This window comes from Dipteris shenzhenensis, chromosome 26 (genome assembly GCF_047967505.1).
Source record: "Dipteris shenzhenensis isolate YYH24624 ecotype China chromosome 26, Dip_SZ_1.0, whole genome shotgun sequence".
Classification (NCBI taxonomy): Eukaryota; Viridiplantae; Streptophyta; class Polypodiopsida; order Gleicheniales; family Dipteridaceae; genus Dipteris; species Dipteris shenzhenensis.
Genome location: NC_141621.1, coordinates 18,602,448 through 18,623,044, shown reverse-complemented (window position 1 = coordinate 18,623,044; position 20,597 = coordinate 18,602,448). Strand labels below are relative to the sequence as shown.

At 46.8% G+C, this 20,597-nt stretch overlaps 1 protein-coding gene across 1 annotated transcript in view; it reads right to left on the bottom strand.

Moving 5' to 3' along the window:
* LOC147884768 (uncharacterized) overlaps window positions 1-20,597 on the bottom strand; it is a 145,493-nt gene that overhangs the window by 56,862 nt on the left and 68,034 nt on the right. The window contains exon 13 of the mRNA XM_087397848.1: window positions 720-812. Coding sequence (XP_087253974.1) covers window positions 720-812 — 93 coding nt within the window. The remainder of the gene's footprint in view (window positions 1-719; window positions 813-20,597) is intronic.

Here is a 20,597-nt window from a genome sequence, read left to right as displayed (position 1 = left end):
TATTTTATGGGGTATTTTATTGGGACCCCACCATAAAGCCATAATCTCCAATTTCCACCAGTAAAACCCTTAGGACAAGGACCAACATGCCATTTGAAGCAAGCCAACACTGCTCAATATGACCCACCAGTGTCTCTGAAAATTCATCAATGGCCTTAGTTGCATGGTGATCCTCAGATCTTCCATGAAAGTCAGGATGCTTCTTTTGCTATTAGTATTCAGCATCATCTTGTTCAGCTTGTTGCTTAGATATTGTCCCTATTTCTCTCTACAGGCCGTCACATGTTTCTGTTGACATGAGCTGTCAGACTTGTTACTAGTACTGTTGCCTGTCACATTTGGAAGACTAGATTTTGGCAATTAGGTGGTACACAAATACACCCAGCTCAGACTTTGGCCAGTAAGTATATGGACAGATATTGTGCATACTTTGAGGTCCATCTAGTCTAGGATGCAAAGGGAATTCTAGATCTTAAGCAACCAGGAGGAGGTTCTTTCTTAGGGGATGGAGGGACTAGTCACCTTTGGGCTTACTGTGGCACTTTCAGCCACAAGCATGGTCGTTTACTGTTTTACACGGGGCTTGGTCCCCCTAAGTTTTCATGATACGCATGATGTTCTTCAGTTCACACTCTTTGGGTTCTCTTCATACTTCACAAAAGTCTCTTTTACTGAAAGAAATATAAATAAATTCAGAGAACAAGTTGAGATCAAATCACCTTATAAAGATCATGGACTGTAGTATGACCAGCCAAGATTCGTGAAAACTCATCAATCTCTGGCTGGAAATTAAATTGTGCATAGTAAGCCTCCTACAATGACAAGATCAGCTAGTAGTTATTATATTTTAAACCAGATTCTAGTACATAATAGCTTAGTAGTATTACATATTAATATAACATATCAAAAAAGAAGGATCTAGAAGTTTTCATAAGACATTTCAAATGAAGAGTAACAAAGATGCATGAAGGCCACTGGCTGCTTCATCACTCTCATCCATATGTTTCTCGCAGATTGCTCATCACATTTCTTTCTAAATGTATTGAATAATGCTGTAGAAATAAGCTTTGAGCATAGCCTATTTGCAGTGTTGGCGTATAGGGGTTTCCCCAAGTTGGACACTAGGGGGCAACGATGCTACAAAATAGGAACAGGAATGGGATTAAGGATCATAACAAAAGACGGGACAAAGGACAAGCCATGACCAAGAGGGAGATAGACATCACCCACCAAGACCCTTTGCTACATACATATTTCCTCCAAAGCAAAAAACTTTTTTATGTTGAAAAGAAACCTGCCTTAATTTTAATTTTTAAAAGAAAGAAGCATAATAGCTGCACTCAAAAGAAGCTATGAACTTGTTCTGGAAAATTCATACAGCTACACATCAATTCCATTTCTTCTATGTATTGTGAGCATTCCAACACTCTTTCAGAATGGTACCAAATGTGGAACTTGCTTGTTCTTCTCCGGGAAACAAGCAGCAGAGACTCCCCTACTTCCCAAATCAAACCCCTGAGGATGGTCTAAATCCCCAGACCTAACCAGATCATATCATCCTCTGGATAGAGGTTAATCCTCTGGATGAAGATAGCCTAACCAAAACGTCTGAAATGCTGCAGATACTCACGGTCCTTCCAATGCCTAAAGCAATTATCCCACATGTTCAAGTCCTTATCACACGTGTACAAGCCCTCCCTGGTGCTTATCACCCCATGTGCTCAAACCCCCCTTGGTGAGGTCCTGAGCATTCTTGATGTTGCCTTCCTGGAAACTTTTCACCCCATGTGTTCAAGCCCTCCCCCGGGGGGTCCTGAGCACCCCCGATGTTGCCTTCCTCCAATGGATCATGTGAAACAGTTGAGAATGAAATCAAGTCATTTACCATAGCCATACATCTGCCTCTGAAAAACCAATGTGCTACGGAGTGCTGAGTGCTAGAACAGGAAGAACAAACCCAGAAAGGAGATAAGAAGGAACAATGCTAATGACAGATAACAGAGAAAGCAGTAGATAAGAGCATAACGCGATCAAGTGTGTATCATAGAATTGTTAGATGGTGCGCCCTCATGGGAGTTAGAATTAGTAGCTGTTAGCTTGAAAGCTATTGGTCCATGCAGGTTACGAGCTTGTGATTGGCTAAGGGATCGTGCATCAGACACTTGTCAACTGAAGGGTTGATGAGAGTGTATGGCAACTTGCAGTTATCAAAGGTGGCTCCTCGAATACTCTAGCTCCTATATCTTCGCATGAGCACGAGATCGTGCTTCTTCTTCACCGACTTGTGTAGACTGACGTCTATATAGATGAGAGTCGGATTCAGTAGGCTAGTTCTACGAGTAGATATGCCGATTTTGCAAGCTCCAACAAGGTCAGTCGACCTGAGGAGACAGTTATGGCATAGTATTGGAGATCTCTTAAGTTTTACCTAGTGTATTCTCTGATCGCTCGATCAGAATTAGATATACTGAGTATTTGTTTTTTCTCTACTGGTTTCTTCATTTCATGATAGAATATTTCCTTACATGCTTGATCGGATTGTATAAGTGAAGATAATAAGATATCCATCAGTGGTATCAGAGCAGGAGAAGGATCAAATCAACGGGGACCTGTTGGTGTTCTGAAGGATCAAGTGTTGCATGCATGTCGAAGAATCTTGCCAGGAAACGCGAAGAACTTTTGCTGGTATTTCCAAGGAATCTAAGAAGACCGAGAAGCAAATCTTGTCTTAGGAGAAAATCTGCGCTGACTATATTAGCAGAGGCGTGCTTCCAAGCAGTTAGGTATCATTTCATACATCTATGGATCCGGAGAAGAGAACGAAGACAGACGCATCGCTTCTCAAGTTTAACGGCCGAAATTTTGCGAGCTGGCAACTGTCTACAAGATTGTGGTTCATGCAAAAAGGTTTGTGGGGAATTGTATTTGGAATAGAGAAAGAACCAACTACTGATGGTGCTGAAAAACGAGCGTGGAGAAGAGACAATGATAAAGCAATAGGAATGATGGGCCGTGCCATCGGTGAAGACTATTTTCATCGCCTAGAAGTTACGAAGGCAGCTGCTGCTAAGTAGACAATAATGGAGTCACTCTTTGGAGTAAAAATGCGCCATTCTAAAGCCAACTTGAAGCAACAAATCTATGATCTACGCATGGAAGACAACAAGGATCTAGCTACCTTCCTTAATCGCATGCAGTCCTTATTGAAGCAATTATCAGAGCTTGGTTCGAGGTGGAAGATGAAGATCCAAAAGCCATTTTACTAAAGAGTCTTCCCTCCAGATTTTTTGAGACAGCAAGAATTTTACATCTTGATGATGAGGCAGACTTCATCGACTGTGTGGGATTTTGCTCATGGCCAAGGAGAAACACAAGGAGAACACATACACTGGTGGTGATACTACGTATGCAGCAAAAGATAAGAAATTTTCAATCAAGGATCGACGTGCTTGCTATTACTGTGGAAAGCTTGGGCATATAGGGAGGTTCTGTCATAAGAAACAAAAAGATGAAGAGATCAAACGAGGAAGAGCTAGTGCTTGTGCAGTTGAGGAATCACCGGGACCGAATGAGATAGCGGGTTTTGTATCAGACAATCTCCCTGACCAAGATTGGACGTTCTGAGTTTGAGTCATTTTGAATGATAGTTTGTGTGTTGTGGTTATTGGCTTCGATGCCACTGTCGAGCTACGATGCACGATAGATTTTTCTATGTAAGGCTATGATGCCTAGTTCTACTAGGACTACGATGTCCTGATTTTTTATGGTCGCTCCCATTTCGGTTGAGGGAGGGTATGTTAGATGGTGCACCCTCATGGGAGTTAGAATTAGTAGCTGTTAGCTTGAAAGCTATTGGCCCATGCACGTTACGAGCTTGTGATTGGCTAAGGGCTCATGCATCAGACACTTGGCCACTGAAGGGTTGATGAGAGTGCATGGCAACTCGCGGTTATCAAAGGTGGCTCCTCGAATACTCTGGCTCCTATATCTTCGCATGAGCACGAGATCGTGCTTCTTCTTCACTGACTTGTGTAGACCGACATCTATGTAGATGAGAGTCGGATTCAATAGGCTAGTTCTACAAGTAGATATGCCAATTTTGTGAGCTCCAACAAGGTCAGTCGACCTGAGGAGACAATTATGGCATAGTATTGGAGATCTCTTAAGGTTTACCTAGTGTATTCTCTGATCGCTCGATCAGAATTAGATATATTGAGTATTTGTTTGTTCTCTGATGTCTTCTTCATTTCATGATAGAATATTTCCTTACATGCTTGATCGGATTGTAGAAGTGAAGATAATAAGATATCCATCAAGAATGAAGGGTCCTCATACACTAACCTCTCCGAAACATAGATTAGAGATCACTCATCCACAGTAGCAATACACCATAACAATGTAACAGGCGAGCTCCTAACTCCAGCCTCTCTCTTTCTCACTGTCAATCCTCGTACAATGTTGAATGAATCCCCATCCCCCTCATCTTCCCTCTTCACCCTCGCCTTCCGGATGGGAAACCCCCTCCCTCTCTCTTGTTGGCTGTCCCCTCATCCTTAGCCATCCCGCTTCTTGCAACGGCCAGCTTGCGCCAAGTCAGTGCGTTGTAACTACTCCATGTGCACCGCCTGCATATACAGGGGTATCTGACAAGGCACAGCCAGATGAAACATCTATGCCACCAATGAGTCAGGTCTGTAGAGGTTGCCAGAGCATGATTGTGTGACATGAAGACCCTTGACGCATGACCATGTGCTTGGGTGATATGTCCTCCTGATGACTATGCCATCCCGGTGACCATGTACTCTCCATGACTTGTGTTATCATGTGACCATGTCATCGCCATGACTTGTGTCATCCTTGTGACCATGTCATCGCCATGACTTGTGTCATCCTTGTGACCATGGCATCCCCTGACTTGTGTCATCCTTGTGACCATGTCATCTCCTAACTTGTGTCATCCTCGTGACCATGTCATCCCCTCACTAAGTGAGTGGACATAGCTAGTCCTGCATGATCTCTGGATAACAGTTCCCCCGCCACTATCATTCACCGTCCCGGTGAATAGGTCATGTTGAAAGATGTGCAAAAAGAATGCCTTTGCTAAATATAGGAATCGTCATAGGTGCAGGAAAAAGTCCTATCGAAAACATATCAGAGTCACCCAACTTTCAAATGTATCACCAATCCAGATCCATTGTGTTTCACAAGAGTGGAGTTGAAAGAAAACCCGCCGAAAACTTTATTAAACCACTGGTTACAAAAATTTGCTGATCAATTAACAAAAACTGTTTTACAGAAGCCATTGGCATGCAAAAAGACCTCCTGAGATTACAAAAGTGTGCTGAAATCCAAGAAAATCACCCAGAGAAGGCTGACTATGTACAAATTGCTTGAGCTGAACAGATTAACCCAATACCAAAACCAACGGAGAAGCCAAGATGCTAACTAGAGATGCCACAGTGAGGAGCCAAATAAGCTTCCTATATACAAAATCCTCTTGCTGAAACATATGTCATTTTTCATCCCTGCCCCAAGGTGGTGCTACAGAGACTCCAGACACTTGATCATTCTCTTCCGCAATGGTGTCTCATCACATTCTGGAGATTCTCATATTTTCCTTTGTATCGGTGATACTTTGATCTATACAGGTCACACTCGGACTGTAAAGTAGTATGCTCTGCCTGTAGGGATAGTATCTCTGCAGGGACTATGGCATGTGTATCTTGTAATGCAAAGTGCTGCTCCTAGATCTCCTTGAGGTCCTACTCTTGAGTCTCAAGCTGAGACTCCAACTCAGCTATCCTCCGCTCTGCTGCAGAATGTGAAGTGGCTAGGCAGTCATGGTTGGCTTGAAGTACACTTAGGTCTTGTGCCAGCCTATCTCTTTCTGTGGTATGTGTGCATAAAACCTCCTGGAGTTGAGAGTCCCTCTAAAGCAGTTCCAGTTCATGTTGTGCTTTCAGCCTGTCCGTCTCCGTGTTATAGGCTCTCTCCTTGCCCTGTAGTTGTTCGTTGTATTGTTGCTCTTGAACGCATGCTTCTTTTTCCATTTCGAGTTTAGATGTTGCTTCTAGCACAGGAGCATTTGTGTATGGCCTGTTGTATTAAAAACAGCAGCCCCTAACTGGGCAAAGGTGTCATCCACAACTCGCTGATGTAAATGCAACGACCTTTAAGCCCAAGCATACTTGTCATTGAAGGACATGCGATCAGCCATATTGATAATATGGCCTAGCTCTTCAAAGCTGGCCTGCATACCTTTCTGCTCCACTGGCTCCAAGCTGCCACACGCGCTAGATGATCAAGCCTGATGTAGTCAGTAGGTGCTCTCATAGCGCGGTTGTTTCGTGCCAAGATCTCATGCAGAGGAATAGTGAATATCTCATCGACGTCCTCTTCTTCTGGGTTGACAGAAGACCTTTTCCTTTTCATTCCAGTGAGCAAATGTCTGTGATCTTCCTCCTGTCTACGTGTCTGTGCCACAGTGGAGAATGATTGTCCCAATGATGAAGCAAGATAAATGGACATCATATCATTCTCATGCACAGGAGGACACTCCATAGACTCCGGCAAGACACCACCCTCAAAGAGATACCCTGGAATCGAGTCGACCTGTGTAGCAGCACTGGTACATGTGACAACCTGAGTAGCAGCACTTGTGATGTCGAAAGTGTTGGGTGTGGCGTAGCTAGTACATGGTCGGCGAGGAGGCGCGGGAATGGAGGGCAATAGGAGGGATAAGTGGGGGGCCAGTAGCTATGATGAGGAGTGAACTAAGAGTGCCTGCTGCCCATGTATAGTCACGTCACCGCTCATGGTCAATGTAAGATTTAGATCGAATGGCTCTTGAGAGCACAGACCTACGGTGCGCATGATGTAAGGACCTGGGAAACACGGAGTGAAGCTGTACCGACTGGGTGGACATGGAGTGGCAGATCAAGTGGCTCCAGAGTATTATCTCCTTCCGGAACAGTAGCAATAATGAAATCTGTGATAGTGTTGACCACTGAGGATACCCCTGTGAGATGAATCATGAAGAGATAATACACCAGAAGAAGATGCCAAAGCCACGGAGGAAGCATCTGGGACCTGTGCAGAACTGACCACCGTTACAGCCAGCGAGAAACAATGTCAGGATCAGAGACTTACCATAGGCAGGCTGAATAGCAAGTGTGGGAAGACGCAAATAAGTAGACACTAGAGTTTATGGGTGAGAATGTGGTGGGAACCCATAAACTCGAAGGTGTCAGAGGACATGTCATAACTCCAGATGAATGTTGTGCACATGGAAATGTCCACTGGAGGAAAATCAATACCATCAAACTCCGTGAGGGCGAGCGCCTCAATCTCTCCTATACATAGGACCGATCAAGAATTGTCTTGAATACCACTCTGAGTCTAGAGGGATGCTCATCATCGTTGAGTGCCACTCGTTGTGAGGCAGGAGAGGGTGAATAATCAGAGCCCCCATGGTCCGAACTGGAGTCGCTCAAGGAAGTGCGAGAATGAGCTGTAGGATGATCCCGGTCCTCGTCAAAGCTCACTGTGATGCTGGGGCCCATTGGAGCATGTACAGCACAAGTACTCGGTGGAGCAAATACTGAAGCAGAAGTACCTGCAGGAGAACTTGTGGCAGCAGCTGCACTTGATGCTGTCGTTCCTGCAGGAGAATCCGGAGCAGTAGATGCACCTGGTGCTGTGGGAGAAGAACTGGTGGTCTTCTTGGGGAGTGGTCAAGATGTAGGGGGATTCATGGAGCTGCTTGCCTGAGTGCTCTGTGGCATTGGAATGGGATCTGAAGGGGCCCCCTGAGGAGTCATCTTCGCATAAAAGGGAGTGAAGAGTTTGTCTTTTGGTAGGCGAGGTTTGTACTTGGTGCGCCTCTCTGGCATAAGGGAGGAGAGAATAAAGGAGATGTCAGGGAGGAGAGAAGTCAGCATGAGCACGAGGGGAGGTGATAACCACATAAGATGTTTGATGGAGATGCTAGGGGGGCGATTGATCAAAGGAGGTACCCAAGAGAAGGGGGAGAGGATACTTGGCTGTAGGTGCGAAGAGGTAGAGAGGAAGACAGCTCAAGGGGACAGCCCGGTGATGGCGCAAGGGGGGCTGTAGGAGCAAGATGTTATGGAGCAAGGGTGATAGCGAAGGGGGTCCCGTAGGAGCAAAAGGAGAGAGGGGAGGGCTGTAGATGAGGGGAGGGAAGGGGTGTGGTGCGCTGTAGGGAGGGGGAGGGAGCAGCTGAAAAGGAGAAGGGGGTAGGAAGGAGATGGCGCAGGAGGGGGGAACGAAGGTAAATTAGATGGTGCAGGAGAGAAGGGGTAGCATAGGAGATGGCGCAAAAGATTGCGCAGGAGGGAGGAGGAGAGTGCAAGAGGGAGATGGCGGAAAGGGGAGGAGGAGAGTGCGCAGGAGGGAGATGGTGCAAGGGGTATGAGGAGAGTGCGCAGCAGGGAGATGGCGGAGGGGGTAGGAGGAGATTGCGCAGGAGGAAGATAGCGCAGGAAGGAGGACGCAGCGTGGAGGGGGTGGAAGGAGCAGGGTGGAGGGGCGAAGGAGAAGGAAAGGAGGTGGTGGAGGAGGGCGATGGAGGGGGCTGCAGGGAGATAGCGCAGGAGGGAGGGAGCAGCGAGGAGGGGGTGGAAGGAGCAGGGAGGAGAAGGAAAGGAGGTGGCGGAGGAGGTCGATGGAGGGGGCTAGAGGGAGATAGCGCAGGAGGGAGGGAGCAGCGAGGAGGGGGTGGAAGGAGCAGGGATGAGGAGGAAAGGATGTGGTGGAGGAGGGCGATGGAGGGGGCTAGAGGAGGGTGAGGTCACAAAAGAGATGGGGGCAGATAGAGGGAGATTGAAGGTCGCAAGTTGAGGGTGCTTGCAAGGAGGAGAGTGACATGGATGGAGGGAGGGGGAGCTGAGGTAGAGGTGAAGATAGGAGCAGCCAAAGTTGTCCAAAAGCAACTTTGCCAAAATTAGCGGGTAAAGGCTAAAATTAGCGGTGAGGAGAGGCGATCATGCTCACGAGGGGTGGTGAGGGATCTAGAGAGAGGTGGGAAAGAGGGGGGGAGAGGGATGACGCTAGAGAGAGATGATGGGGTGGGGAAGGAGAAAGGTGATGGGGTGGAGAGAGAGAGTGCTTGGTAGAGAGAGGAGGGCTCAAAGCGCTTTTCACTACTGAAGCTAGAGGACATGAGTGTACCTTTTGCATCCACCACCAAGCCTAGAGTATACTGAACCTCCTTGTCCATCCTTCACCGAAGCTAGAGGACACCGAGCCTCCTTGTTCACTCCACCACCGAAGCTAGAGGACATAGAGCCTCATCGTTCACTCCACCACCGAAGCTAGAGGACACTCAGTCTCCTTGTTCACTCCACCACTGAAGCTAAAGGACATGGCATGTCCTTTTCACCTTGAGAGAAAATGTTGGTTTCCATGCACCAGGAGAGAGAAGCACCCCTCTTTTTTTTCTTTTTCTTTCTTTTTTTTTTTTTTCTTTAAAAAAAAAAGAGGAGAGAGAAGCTTGTTGCACACTAGGAGAGAGAAGGTTGTTTTGCACCACCAGGAGAGAGAAGGTCCTTCTGCACCAGGAGAGAGAAGGTCTTTTGCACCACTAAGAGAGAGAGAAGGTCCTGCACCGGAGAGAGAAGGTGGTTGTGCACAAGAGAGAGAAGGTGGTTGTGCACCAGGAGAGAGAAGGTGGTTGTGCATCAAGAGAGAGGTCTTTTGCACCACCAGGAGAGAGAAGGTCCTTTTGCACCAAGAGAGAGAAGGGCCTTCTGCATCAGGAGAGAGAAGGTCTTTTGCACCACCAGGAGAGAGAAGGTCATTCTACACCAGGAGAGAGAAGGCCCTTCTGCATTAGGAGAGAGAAGGTCTTTTGCACCACCAGGAGACAGAAGGTCCTTCTGCACTAGGAGAGAGAAGGGCCTTCTACATCAAGAGAGCGAAGGTCTTTTGTAGGAGAGAGAAGGTCCTTTTGCACCAGGAGATCAACATCAGGAGAGAGGTCTTTTGCACCACTAGGAGAGAGAAGGTTCTTTTGCATCAGGAGAGAGAAGGGCCTTTTGCATCAAGAGAGAGAAGGTACTTTGTACCACCTGGAGAGAAGGTCCTTCTACACCAAGAGAGAGAAGGTCCTTCTACATCAACAGAGAGGTCATTTGCACCACCAACAGAGAGAAGGGCCTTCTACATAGGAGAGAGGTGGTTGTGCACAGGAGAGAGAAAGTGGTTGTGCACTAGGAGAGAGAAGGTGGTTGTGCACTAGGAGAGAGAAGGTGGTTGTGCACAAGAGAGAGAAGGTGGTTATGCACTAAGATAGAGAAAGTGGTTGTGTATAGGAGAGAGAAGGTGGTTGTGCACTAGGAGAGAGAAGGTGGTTGTGCATAGGAGAGAGAAGGTGGTTGTGCAATAGGAGAGAGAAGGTAGTTGTGCAACAGGAGAGAGAATGTGGTCGTGCACATGAGAGAAGGGTCTTGTGCAAAGGAGAGAGAAGGTGGGTGTGCACCAGGAGAGCAAAGGTGCTCGTGCGCAAGAGAGAGAAGATGGTTGTGCACCACGAGAGAGAAGGTCTTGTGCTCTGAGGTTGGCTTCTAGAGAGAGGGCGAGTCTAGAGAGAGAGTGCATTTAGAGAGAGAAAGTGGAAAAAGTTCTCTAGAGAGAGAAAGTGAGAAAAGAGAGAAGGTGGGTGTGCACCAGGAGAGAGAAGGCAGTCGTGTACAAGAGAGAGAAGATGGTTGTGCACTAGGAGAGAGAAGGGTCCTGTGCTTTGAGGTTGGCTTCTAGAGAGAGGTCGAGTCGAGAGAGAGAGAGTGCATTTAGAGAAAGAAAGTGAGAAAAGTTCTCTAGAGAGAGAGTACATCTAGAGAGAAGTAAGAAAAGGTCTCTAGAGAGAGTGTGTGTGTGTGAGAAAGTGCATCTAGAGAGAGAGGGCATTTAGAGAGAGAAAGTGAGAAAAGGTCTCTAGAGAGAGTGTGCGCCTAGAGAGTGAGTGTAGAGGGAGAAAGTGCATCTAGGAAGTGTTGATACTATCACGCCCCGTCTCTGTCTGTCTATGGAAAGAAAACCAATGCACCATGGACTGAGTGTAGATATGAGACATTGCACAAGTTGGTGGGTGACTTGCGTCATGTTGTATCCTTGTCCAAGTGACGCATGTTCCAAGTCTTGTAACCTTGTCCCAATTGATTGAGTCATGATATAACATATGTCCCAAGGCATGTATCCTTGTTCCAAGTGATTGAGTCATGCTATGACCTATGACCCAAGTCTTGTAGCATGAAGCAAGTAGAACATGCCTTCACCTGTGACAGACCTATTGTGAAGCTTAAAGGGGACCCGCTGACACCCCATGAAATACCATGAAGGGGAGAAATGCCTGGAAAATGTAGTGAAAAAGCAGGACAAAGTGAAACCTAAAGAAAGCGAAATTGAACATCCAAATTTTATTTTGTTTTGAAAAGGTATATACAAACTCCTCCAGAAGAGTTTACGCAGGCTGATATTTCTTCACTCTGGAACCATTCATTGGGACTGGGAGCACCATTTGTTCGAAGTAGTTAGATACACATCGCCACTGGGCAGAAGTTTGGAGATGAAGTAAGGTCCAGTCCACCCACTAACAAACTTAGATTTATGCTTCAAAAACTTACTGGAATATAACAGAACCAAATCACCCACTTTAAACTCACGACAATGGAGGTTCCTCTCATGCCGCCCAAGCGTCATCTATAGAAGGGGGGCACAGGGCTGAATGGCTTTAGGGAAAGGAACTCCCATCGGGTACACTTGGGACCAGCTCATTGACATGAGTCACAACGGCGCACATGAGCATAGCAGTCTTGGAACAACTTCAGCCACCACAATCTTGCATGCATTATCTTCCGAGTAGTAGTGGCCTCCAGGGCCATATGACCACCCCCATGCCTGAGTGAGCCTCATCAAGAATGGCCTGTGTTTCATGAGGGAGCATGCACCGCCGAAGGATATGGTCTTTACCTAGATTGTACAACCGTCCACCCATCAATTTGGAGGGGGCAGCCTGAATGATATGTTTTCTCTTTTGGGCTGGCGTTAACCTTTTGGGAATCTCACCTGTGGACAACAAATGCAAATGTTTGCATACCACGGTGGAATGGAGTCCACCGCAAACAAGCAATCATCCTTTGTCACTGTCACGCCGAAGAGGCCTGCATCCGGCAATTCATCCTCCACCCCTGTTGGTGCTTCACCCGAAGAGATTCCGTGACAAATAATCTGCAGGTTGGTGCAATAGGCCTGCCCTCATTACAATGTCAAAGTCCAATTCTTTAAAAAGAAGTATCCACCTGCTTAATCTACCCCCAAGTGTGGGTTTGTTTAGCAAATACTTGAGACCTTGATGGTCAGTGATGATAATAAACTTATTGCCCACTTTTTCATGGCATAAACCATTCCTAGGCCCTCGCGCTCCATGGTACTGTAGTTGTGTTCTGCACAATTGAGTTGTCTACTGGCAAAGTAAACAAGCAGGTCCAGTTTGTGCTCTGCATCCGGTTGAGCTAATACTGCGCCAATGGCTACCCCACTTGCATCGACATGGACATGAAAAATGATATCCCATTGGGGTTGCCGTAGGATAGGCACCTTCACTAAACGATCCTTGAGATTTTCGAATACCAATTGCTGAGGTGTGGAACATAGGAAGCATTGTTCTTGGCGGAGGAGTTCTGTCAGTGCTACTGCTATGTCGGCATAGAACCGGATGAATCTGTGATAATAACCCACATGTACTTGACCTCGCGGGGTGTGCGAGGAATGGGCAAGGTCAGAATCACCTCCACCTTAGCTGGTTCGATGGCCATACCCTCGGCCGACACAATGTGACCTAAGAGAACCCCTCGCAATGCTAGGAAAAAGCATTTGTTAGGATTCAAGCACAAACGGTCTTTCCTGCACTTGGCAAAACCCATCTCAACTTATTGATGTGATCAGTTTGCACAGCAGGGTCGAGGTGAGAGGATTTCTTACCATTGAAAGCCAAAAAATCGTCCAAGAATACCTCAAGAAACCTTCCAATATTCTCTTGGAAGAGTTTGTTGACGAGTCACTGAAATGTTGCTGGGGCGTTGCATAGACCAAAAGGCATCATCCTGTAGGCATATGTTCCCCATTGGGTGATAAAGGTGGATCTTGTTCTCGGACCCGAACTTGGTTGTACCCACTATACCCATCCATGAAGGAGTACAGAGCATGACCAGCCACTGTCTCCAGCACCCTATCAGTGAAGGGGAGGGGGAACCTATCTCGCGGAATTCAAACTACGATAGTCCACACAGACCCGAAGCCTACCCGTCTCCCTTTTGGACATGATTACAATTCCACTGACCCACTCAGAGTAGTCCACGGGATATATTAACCCGGCTTGTTCCATTTTGTAATTGTCAGCTTGGACTGCCTTGCCATAATTGGGATTCATGCGATAAGGGCCTTTGATCACAGGGGCTGCCTCTAGGTATAGGTCGATGCGGTGCTCCATGAACTCAGCCGGGACTCCCTTTAAATCTTTGCAGGACCAAGCAAATATGTCAACATATTCCTTGAAAAAATCAGTTAAAGCAGCAAGAAGATACTCATGCTCCCAGACCCATCTTGCTACCTTCAAATGTCGAGGGTCGTCCTCAGTCTCGATGTTGAGGTACCGCCAATCTCATGCCTGATCCACTTGGGGAATACTTGTGGATGTGGGGTGGCTGGTTGCTCCTTCCACCAACCCTACATGTGCGGGAGTGTCTTCGAGGGAGAAATCCACCCTCACTTCCCTCAACTAAGATGGAGGAAAGGATGTTGATGTGGTCTCCGGAACTGGTGGATATGTACAAGGGGCATTAGTAGAGGACTTCTTTTTACCCTTTTGTGCCTGCTTGAGCATCCCATGGTATGGTAAGCCTTCCACCTCATACATGGTTCCAGGAACATCTTCTGTCTTATTGAGATCTACTTCAAAAAGGTACATGTCAAGCAAGGTAAGGTCCCTAACATCTTCTTCTTCAGGTGCAAGGTGTGTCTGCCGGGTACTCGAGAAAGGTTTGACTCCAGTGCGTATGTGAACTACTCCCGTAGGTGCTCTCCATGCTCTTGGCTCCGGCTATGGCTCCGGCTATGTCCAACATCATGCTTGAAAATGCTTTGTGTCCTTGGAGGAGGTAGTGGCCACACCATTGGTCTCTAGTCAACACTAGTCATGTTGTTGTCAGGCTCGGCTTCTCAATCAGATTGATCTGAATAATCATCCACCCAACTAGTACTCTCTAGGTCATCTGTGTCATTGTCACTGATCTCCATTGTACTATTAGTATCATAAGCCTGCTCTTCTACAGTGATTGTGAAATGGCCTCCCTGATGGTTGGTGCTTCCCATGTCGTGTGTCAACATTGGACCTAGCTCTTGAGGGTTGGTGCTACACATGTCGTGTGTCAACCTTTGACCTTCCTGCTCATCGGCTCTGGCGACGCTAGTGACCATAGCATCAACCTCCCCTGTAGTTGTATGAACCATCCATTGATACATGTGAGGATTGTTGTAGAGACCAAAGGGCATCGTGTGATAGGTGAGCTCACCTAGACCAGGGGTCAAAGATATAGTAGGGCTTGCTGCTTGCTAGTTCCTCTCACTTGGAGGCTGGTCATCATGATACAAAGAACTGAGTTCCACCATGTTAACAGACAAGGAGCCCTCCACCATTTGTGCTTCCTCTCCTCCATCTTGGTCATCTGCAATGGGCCAGTCCCCAAGAGCCCAACGCTCCTCTTCCATTCAAGCTTGCTCTTCAAAATCCTCTTCACCTAGTTTGATGGGTCACTGCCGTGCTTTTCCCGTGACCATATCTATTTTCAAGGATGTGGATCCTAAGGGCAACCGAACGTCATCTATGGACCACAATCTTGAATGGCCTTTGCTGACCGAAACCATGGTCGACCAAGAAGTAAAGGGTAGGTTTGTTCATCCTTGGTCATGTCCAAACCAATGAAGTTGGACAAGAATGTCACACCGCCAATCTTCATGTTAACACCCTTGACTACCCCCATAGGCTTCACTGTGCGTTGATCAACCATGCGGACTTGGTAAGAGAGTCATTCCTCAACTTCAAACCCAGTTGTTGTAATGTACCTTTGGGCATGATGTTCACGGCTGCACCCCCATCCAAGAAGACATCCTTCATCTCCACGCCATTAATATCCATAGTGAGCCTATGTCGACCCCCTGGCATGTGGTTCACGAATGCAATGGTCTAGTCCTTGATTTGTGGAATGTTGGGCCTGAATTCCATCAAGTCTTGGATCAAGGAGTAGGGCTGGGTAGTTGCCTTTTGTAACCTCATTCTCCTAGCTTCTCAAAGCTCACGCGAGGTGCAGGGTGCAAATGTGAATGTCCAGCCATTGACTTATGTGATGTCTCTTCCAGCACCTAATTATCTTTGTCTTGTGCCGCACCATGTCTCAAATGTCCAGCCTGTGACTCATGTAATGTTTCTTCTATCACCTTCTTCCCTTTGTCTTGTGCCATACCATGTCTCAATGGCCCTCTTTCCTGGAGAAGATTGGAAGGTCCTGGTTGCTCCTCCGTACCCTTGTTTTGTCCTAGGGTTGTCACCTCCTTTGCAAACTGAACTATTTTGAGCTTTCGGGAAGGAAACTGAGGTGTGCTTTCCTCCTCCTCGGAACTACTCGTTTGAAGATCATTGATGACGCTCTTAACCACTACCTGGTACCTTGAAGGCAAAGATTGGTCGTCTGAAGGTCGGCCACTTTTGGAGCTATTGATGGGCTTTGATGGGTGTGAGAACTTTGATGGTTTTTTTGATCGACTAACAGGAGAGGACGAGGGAGATGTATTCCTTGGCCCACTGTCCACCCTAGAGAGAGGAGGTGGCCTTAACCTGGAAGGAGGGGGTGACTTCGGAGAAGATGCATTGCCAGGGACAGAGTTGATACTAGTCGGTGACAAGGCCGATGGTGTTGAGACAAAGTCGTGCATACAATCGCCATCCTTTTTTTGTGACCTTGTCACAGCTCCCAACACTGCACCAATCAAATGGGGTATGTCGCCCTCCCCTGCCACTACCACATCAACCATGTTGACTTGGGATGCTAGTTCGCCTTTGGTATTGGGACAGTCTCTACTGTAGTGATCATTTGTCCTGCACTGTGTGCAAGAGGGTCCTCCAAACGGCTGTGGACAATCATCTTGGTAGTGGCCATACTCTCCGTTTCAATAACACATGATAGGTCTTCTAGGGTTAGTCCCTCTACCAGTGCGTCCCCGGCGTCCTCGAAAACCACCACGTCGACCTCGTTGTGTGCCTCAACCGGATTGGGTGCAGGGGCTTGAAGCAAAGGGGGATTAGGAAGCAATGGGGGTGGAATGATAGGAGGGGAATGTGGCTCAAATGCTTTTCCAGGAGCAGGAGGTACAAGTGCTGGGCTAGAAGCTACCGGTGTAGCTCTGTTGATTGCAGCCACTAGGGGTTCCCCTAAAGAATACTCTAGTAGAAGATTCCTTAACCCTTTAATCACCTACACTCTGAAGCATCATGTCAATGGATTTCACAAAATGAACAAAAGGAGGTAGAAGTAGGTACCTTATGCTTAGAGGGACACTCCCACTAACCATGGCCAAAGCCCTTGCATTATGTGCACCAAGACCACTTCTGATCTGGGCCTCATCTGGGCCTCATAGGATGATTGTCCATTCACCCTTGCTCTGTCTTTCAAACCTACTTTGATTTCTTCTAATTCCTTCTTGAGTTGCTACCAAAGACCACTTCTGATCTAGGCCTCACAGGATGATTGTCCATTCACCCTTGTTCTGTCTTTCAAACCTACTTTGATTTCTTCTAATTCCTTCTTGAGTTGCTGCCATGTTGATGATCCCTCCTCTCTCAGGGGCTGGATGGTCGAAGTTGGCAATGAGGCAAAACTTAATTGTGACCCTTCCATCTTCACTGCCACCCTCAAGAAGTCTTGGAGTGAGGCATGTTTAGGGGATGATTGTCCATTAACCCTTGTTCTGTCTTTCAAACCTACTTTGATTTCTTCTAAATCCTTCTTGAGTTGTTGCCATGCCGATGATCCCTCCTCTCTCAGGGGTTGGGTGGTTGAAGTCGGCGATGAGGCAAAACTTAACTGTGACCATTCCATCGTCACTGCCTCTCTCAAGAAATCTTGTAATGAGGCATGTTCAGGGAGTTTGTCAACCAACCTTATAGCAATGGTAGGAGGCAATGCTTTCAAAAACCACCCTTTCATGACAGCATCATTAGATGGCACAGACATCTTGGCAGCCAAGACCCTCATCCTTGTGTACATCTCAGAGATGTTTTCCCCAGGCTTCATAGTGTCAACGGATAACTCCTAGACAATCATATATTCGAACTTCTCCAATTTGAAAGTCCGTAAGAATTCCTCCCTTAGCGATGTCCAAGTTTGAAAATGGTCAGGGGGAAATTGACTATACCATACATCAGTTGCATCCTCCATGGACGACGAAAAGATGTGTAGGAAGGCATGCTCGTTCTCTGCACCTTTAGCTTTGCATGCCGTGAGAAATTCCCTCACATGAGCTTCTGCATCCTCATGAAGGTGACCTTTGAACTTCTGAGTCTTCACATGGACTTTGTTGAGTAACTCAAGAAGTCGAGCCTTTTCTGCAGGATTAAGAGGGAAGATTACACGTTGGCATTGATTGCCCAAGCGTACCATTTGGATTTTGAGATCATTGCGAAGGATGACCCTTTCCACGACATGGAAGACAACTTCAACTCACAGGAATGTCTATCCATGTGCTTTGAGGAAGCTCAAAAATGTATGGGAGACTATGACATCGATGATGAGACATTCATGAAGATTCAAAGAGACTTTAAATTTGACAAGATCAGAAAAAGGGAGGAGCAAAAGAGAGTACCAATCTACTATTGAGGATTGAGGTTATGATACTTTGAAGTGGATTTCAAGTCATACTATTTTGTTGACTAGTTGACTAGTGTGGATTGACCATGACAAGAGCTTACATGAAGGAAGAATATATCATGACTTGCAAGATGATTTCCAATGGATATGATTGGAATAAAGGTTCCAACTACAACCATTATGATTCTTATTTTGAAGATGCCTTAGTTATGGTTTCAGTATCTTTCATGATGTATGAAATGTACTTGCATTTGGTTGACTATACCTTGCCATACAATCATGACCACCTCTTGTACAAGAGTAGACACTGCCCTTGCATGACAAGTGGTAAGACCCTCTTCGGTCCATATGATTCACAAAATGTTTTTAAGGCTTGGACACTCAAAGAAGGTGAAGGACTACAAGGATCTTGTATTGCAGAATATGGACAAGATACATTAAAGAGTGTAGAGCAGGACAAAGAGCAAAGGAGTTACAAGATTGGCTACACCAAGAACCTCTCCAATGACAATGAACCTCACACTATGGCAGCTTGGAAGAGAAGAAGGAAAAGGACAAGATATGCCATCAAAGGGGGGTATTTCCCCACATCTTCCACTTAGAATGTTTTTGTGTGTGTGGTCAATAAGGGTTCTCTGCCTTCGGATGTCCCCCTCAAATGATTATTAGTCTTATGCGTTACCTTGTTAGATCTAAGGGTATTCCCATTCATACTCATTGTCTATCTCCCAATTGTAAACCAACAAACCAAAGTCAGTGTGAGATCACGTTGGGATAAGGATGCCCAAATGAGTCTACTGCTGATGCAGCTAGAGTGAGTACCAGGTTGTGGATCGCGTGTGTTGCCACTAGAGGTGGGCAAGCCATGAACTTTCCCATGGACTACTGCTAGGGTTGAGGTCATCAATTTGTGGGAGGGAATGAAGGACAAATTGATGTAATGGGATCTAGAGTCCTAAGGTCTAAGCTTGTGAGTGTGTGAACACATGGTGTGCCTGGATAGGTGTCAGTAGGTGTGATTGAGTGAATCTAGGTGTGTGGTGTGTGATTGAGAGAATCATGGAACTGATTGAGAGATTTGTGGATCTAGATGCTCTACTGAGCTCATATGTGATGTCACTATTGGATGTAACTGGAGCCTATATATTGGGCTTGTCTCTCTTGAATAGAACTCTCTCTTTTGCTTCACTTGCTCAATCCTTCTTGCAACTCCAACATCAACTCCTTCAACATCCATCAGGACTTTGTACTGTACAGTTGCAGCTATGACACTCTCTCCATATGCACGGAATTACCAACAAGAAGGCTCAAGACGACCCATACTTGGGCTGTACGGACGGGGGGAGATACAGACAACGGAGGTACGGAGGTTTGGAGGTACGGACAAGGTACGAACGAAGAGACAGAGTGAGAGAGAGAGAGAGAGGCTGCGCGGAGGGGGGGCTAGCGGGAGAGAGAGACGAGGTACAGAGAGAGGCTAGCGGGAGAGGTACGGACGGAGAGAGGCTAGCGGGAGAGGCTGAGTGGAGGGGGGGCTAGCGGGAGAGAGAGGGTAGCCATAGTGACAAGATACACACGATGAGGCTCGAAATTGCCCTATTGATATCCTTAAGGAGTGATAGCCTTTGATCACCCTCTGCTACCAGTACCATGGAGGAGGATAGGGTTAACCAAGGAAGCCTACGTCGCCCTATAGTGTAAGACCCATACTCTCTAATGCGGTAAAGATATGTGATGACCTAAAGCCTAAGAGTGCCAAGTTTTGGTGTCCGTGAGACGGGATGGGGCTCGCCGCTCTAGGAACCTCTGCTAGAAGTCTTTAGAGTTGTTACTAAACAGAATGTTTAATAACTCCTACTTTCGACGAATCAAGGCCTGCTTCTTCCGGTGAACCAAACCGGCCGTACTCGCGATGCTTGGTTTTGAATCAGAGTTGTCGGCGTAAGGCTTTTCACTTGTCATCGTACCAGCTATTGTAAGGTTTCGAGCCTAGAGGTGGGGGGTGCATGGATCGGGTGGTGTATGGGAAAGTGTGTAGGGAAGCCTCGTGGAGAGAGCGTGTGATCAAGGCGGCTCGATTCTCTAGGAGCAATAGAAGGTCAATGCCTCTAAGCATGTCTGAGAGGCTGATCGAAGTGTATGTCGTCATGGTAGGTGGTATGTCTAGGTGACTTCATAGTGTGTGAGCTAGGTAGTGGTATGGATATACTCAAGAACAGATAGGTGGGGTATGTCCCAGGGGATGGTAGTGAGACCAAAAAGTCAATCATATGTGAGATGAAGGCATGAGATCCCATGAGATAGTCAACTATGATGGACCGCCCCCCCCCCCCCCCCCAAAAGAGGAAAATATGTGAACCCCACCTGAGGAGGGCTGGCAATGTAGGCCATTATATATGATAAGATTATGTCTCCTGGCCAAATCTGGTAGTGCATGCCCATAAGATGTGACTGGTGCCCGTCTGTCTGCAAACTTGAGACATCCCAGCCTCATTGTTATAAACATCTAATACTAAGATAGCATCGTCATGAAAATACAGAAGTGTTACCTAGTGTGTAACTGCCCTCGCATTGAAGTCCCCAACCAAGAGGTAGTGGACTGCATAGGGTGAGGTCTTAGCCTCCTCGTGTGGGTCTCTGGTGAAAAGCAAGGTCTCG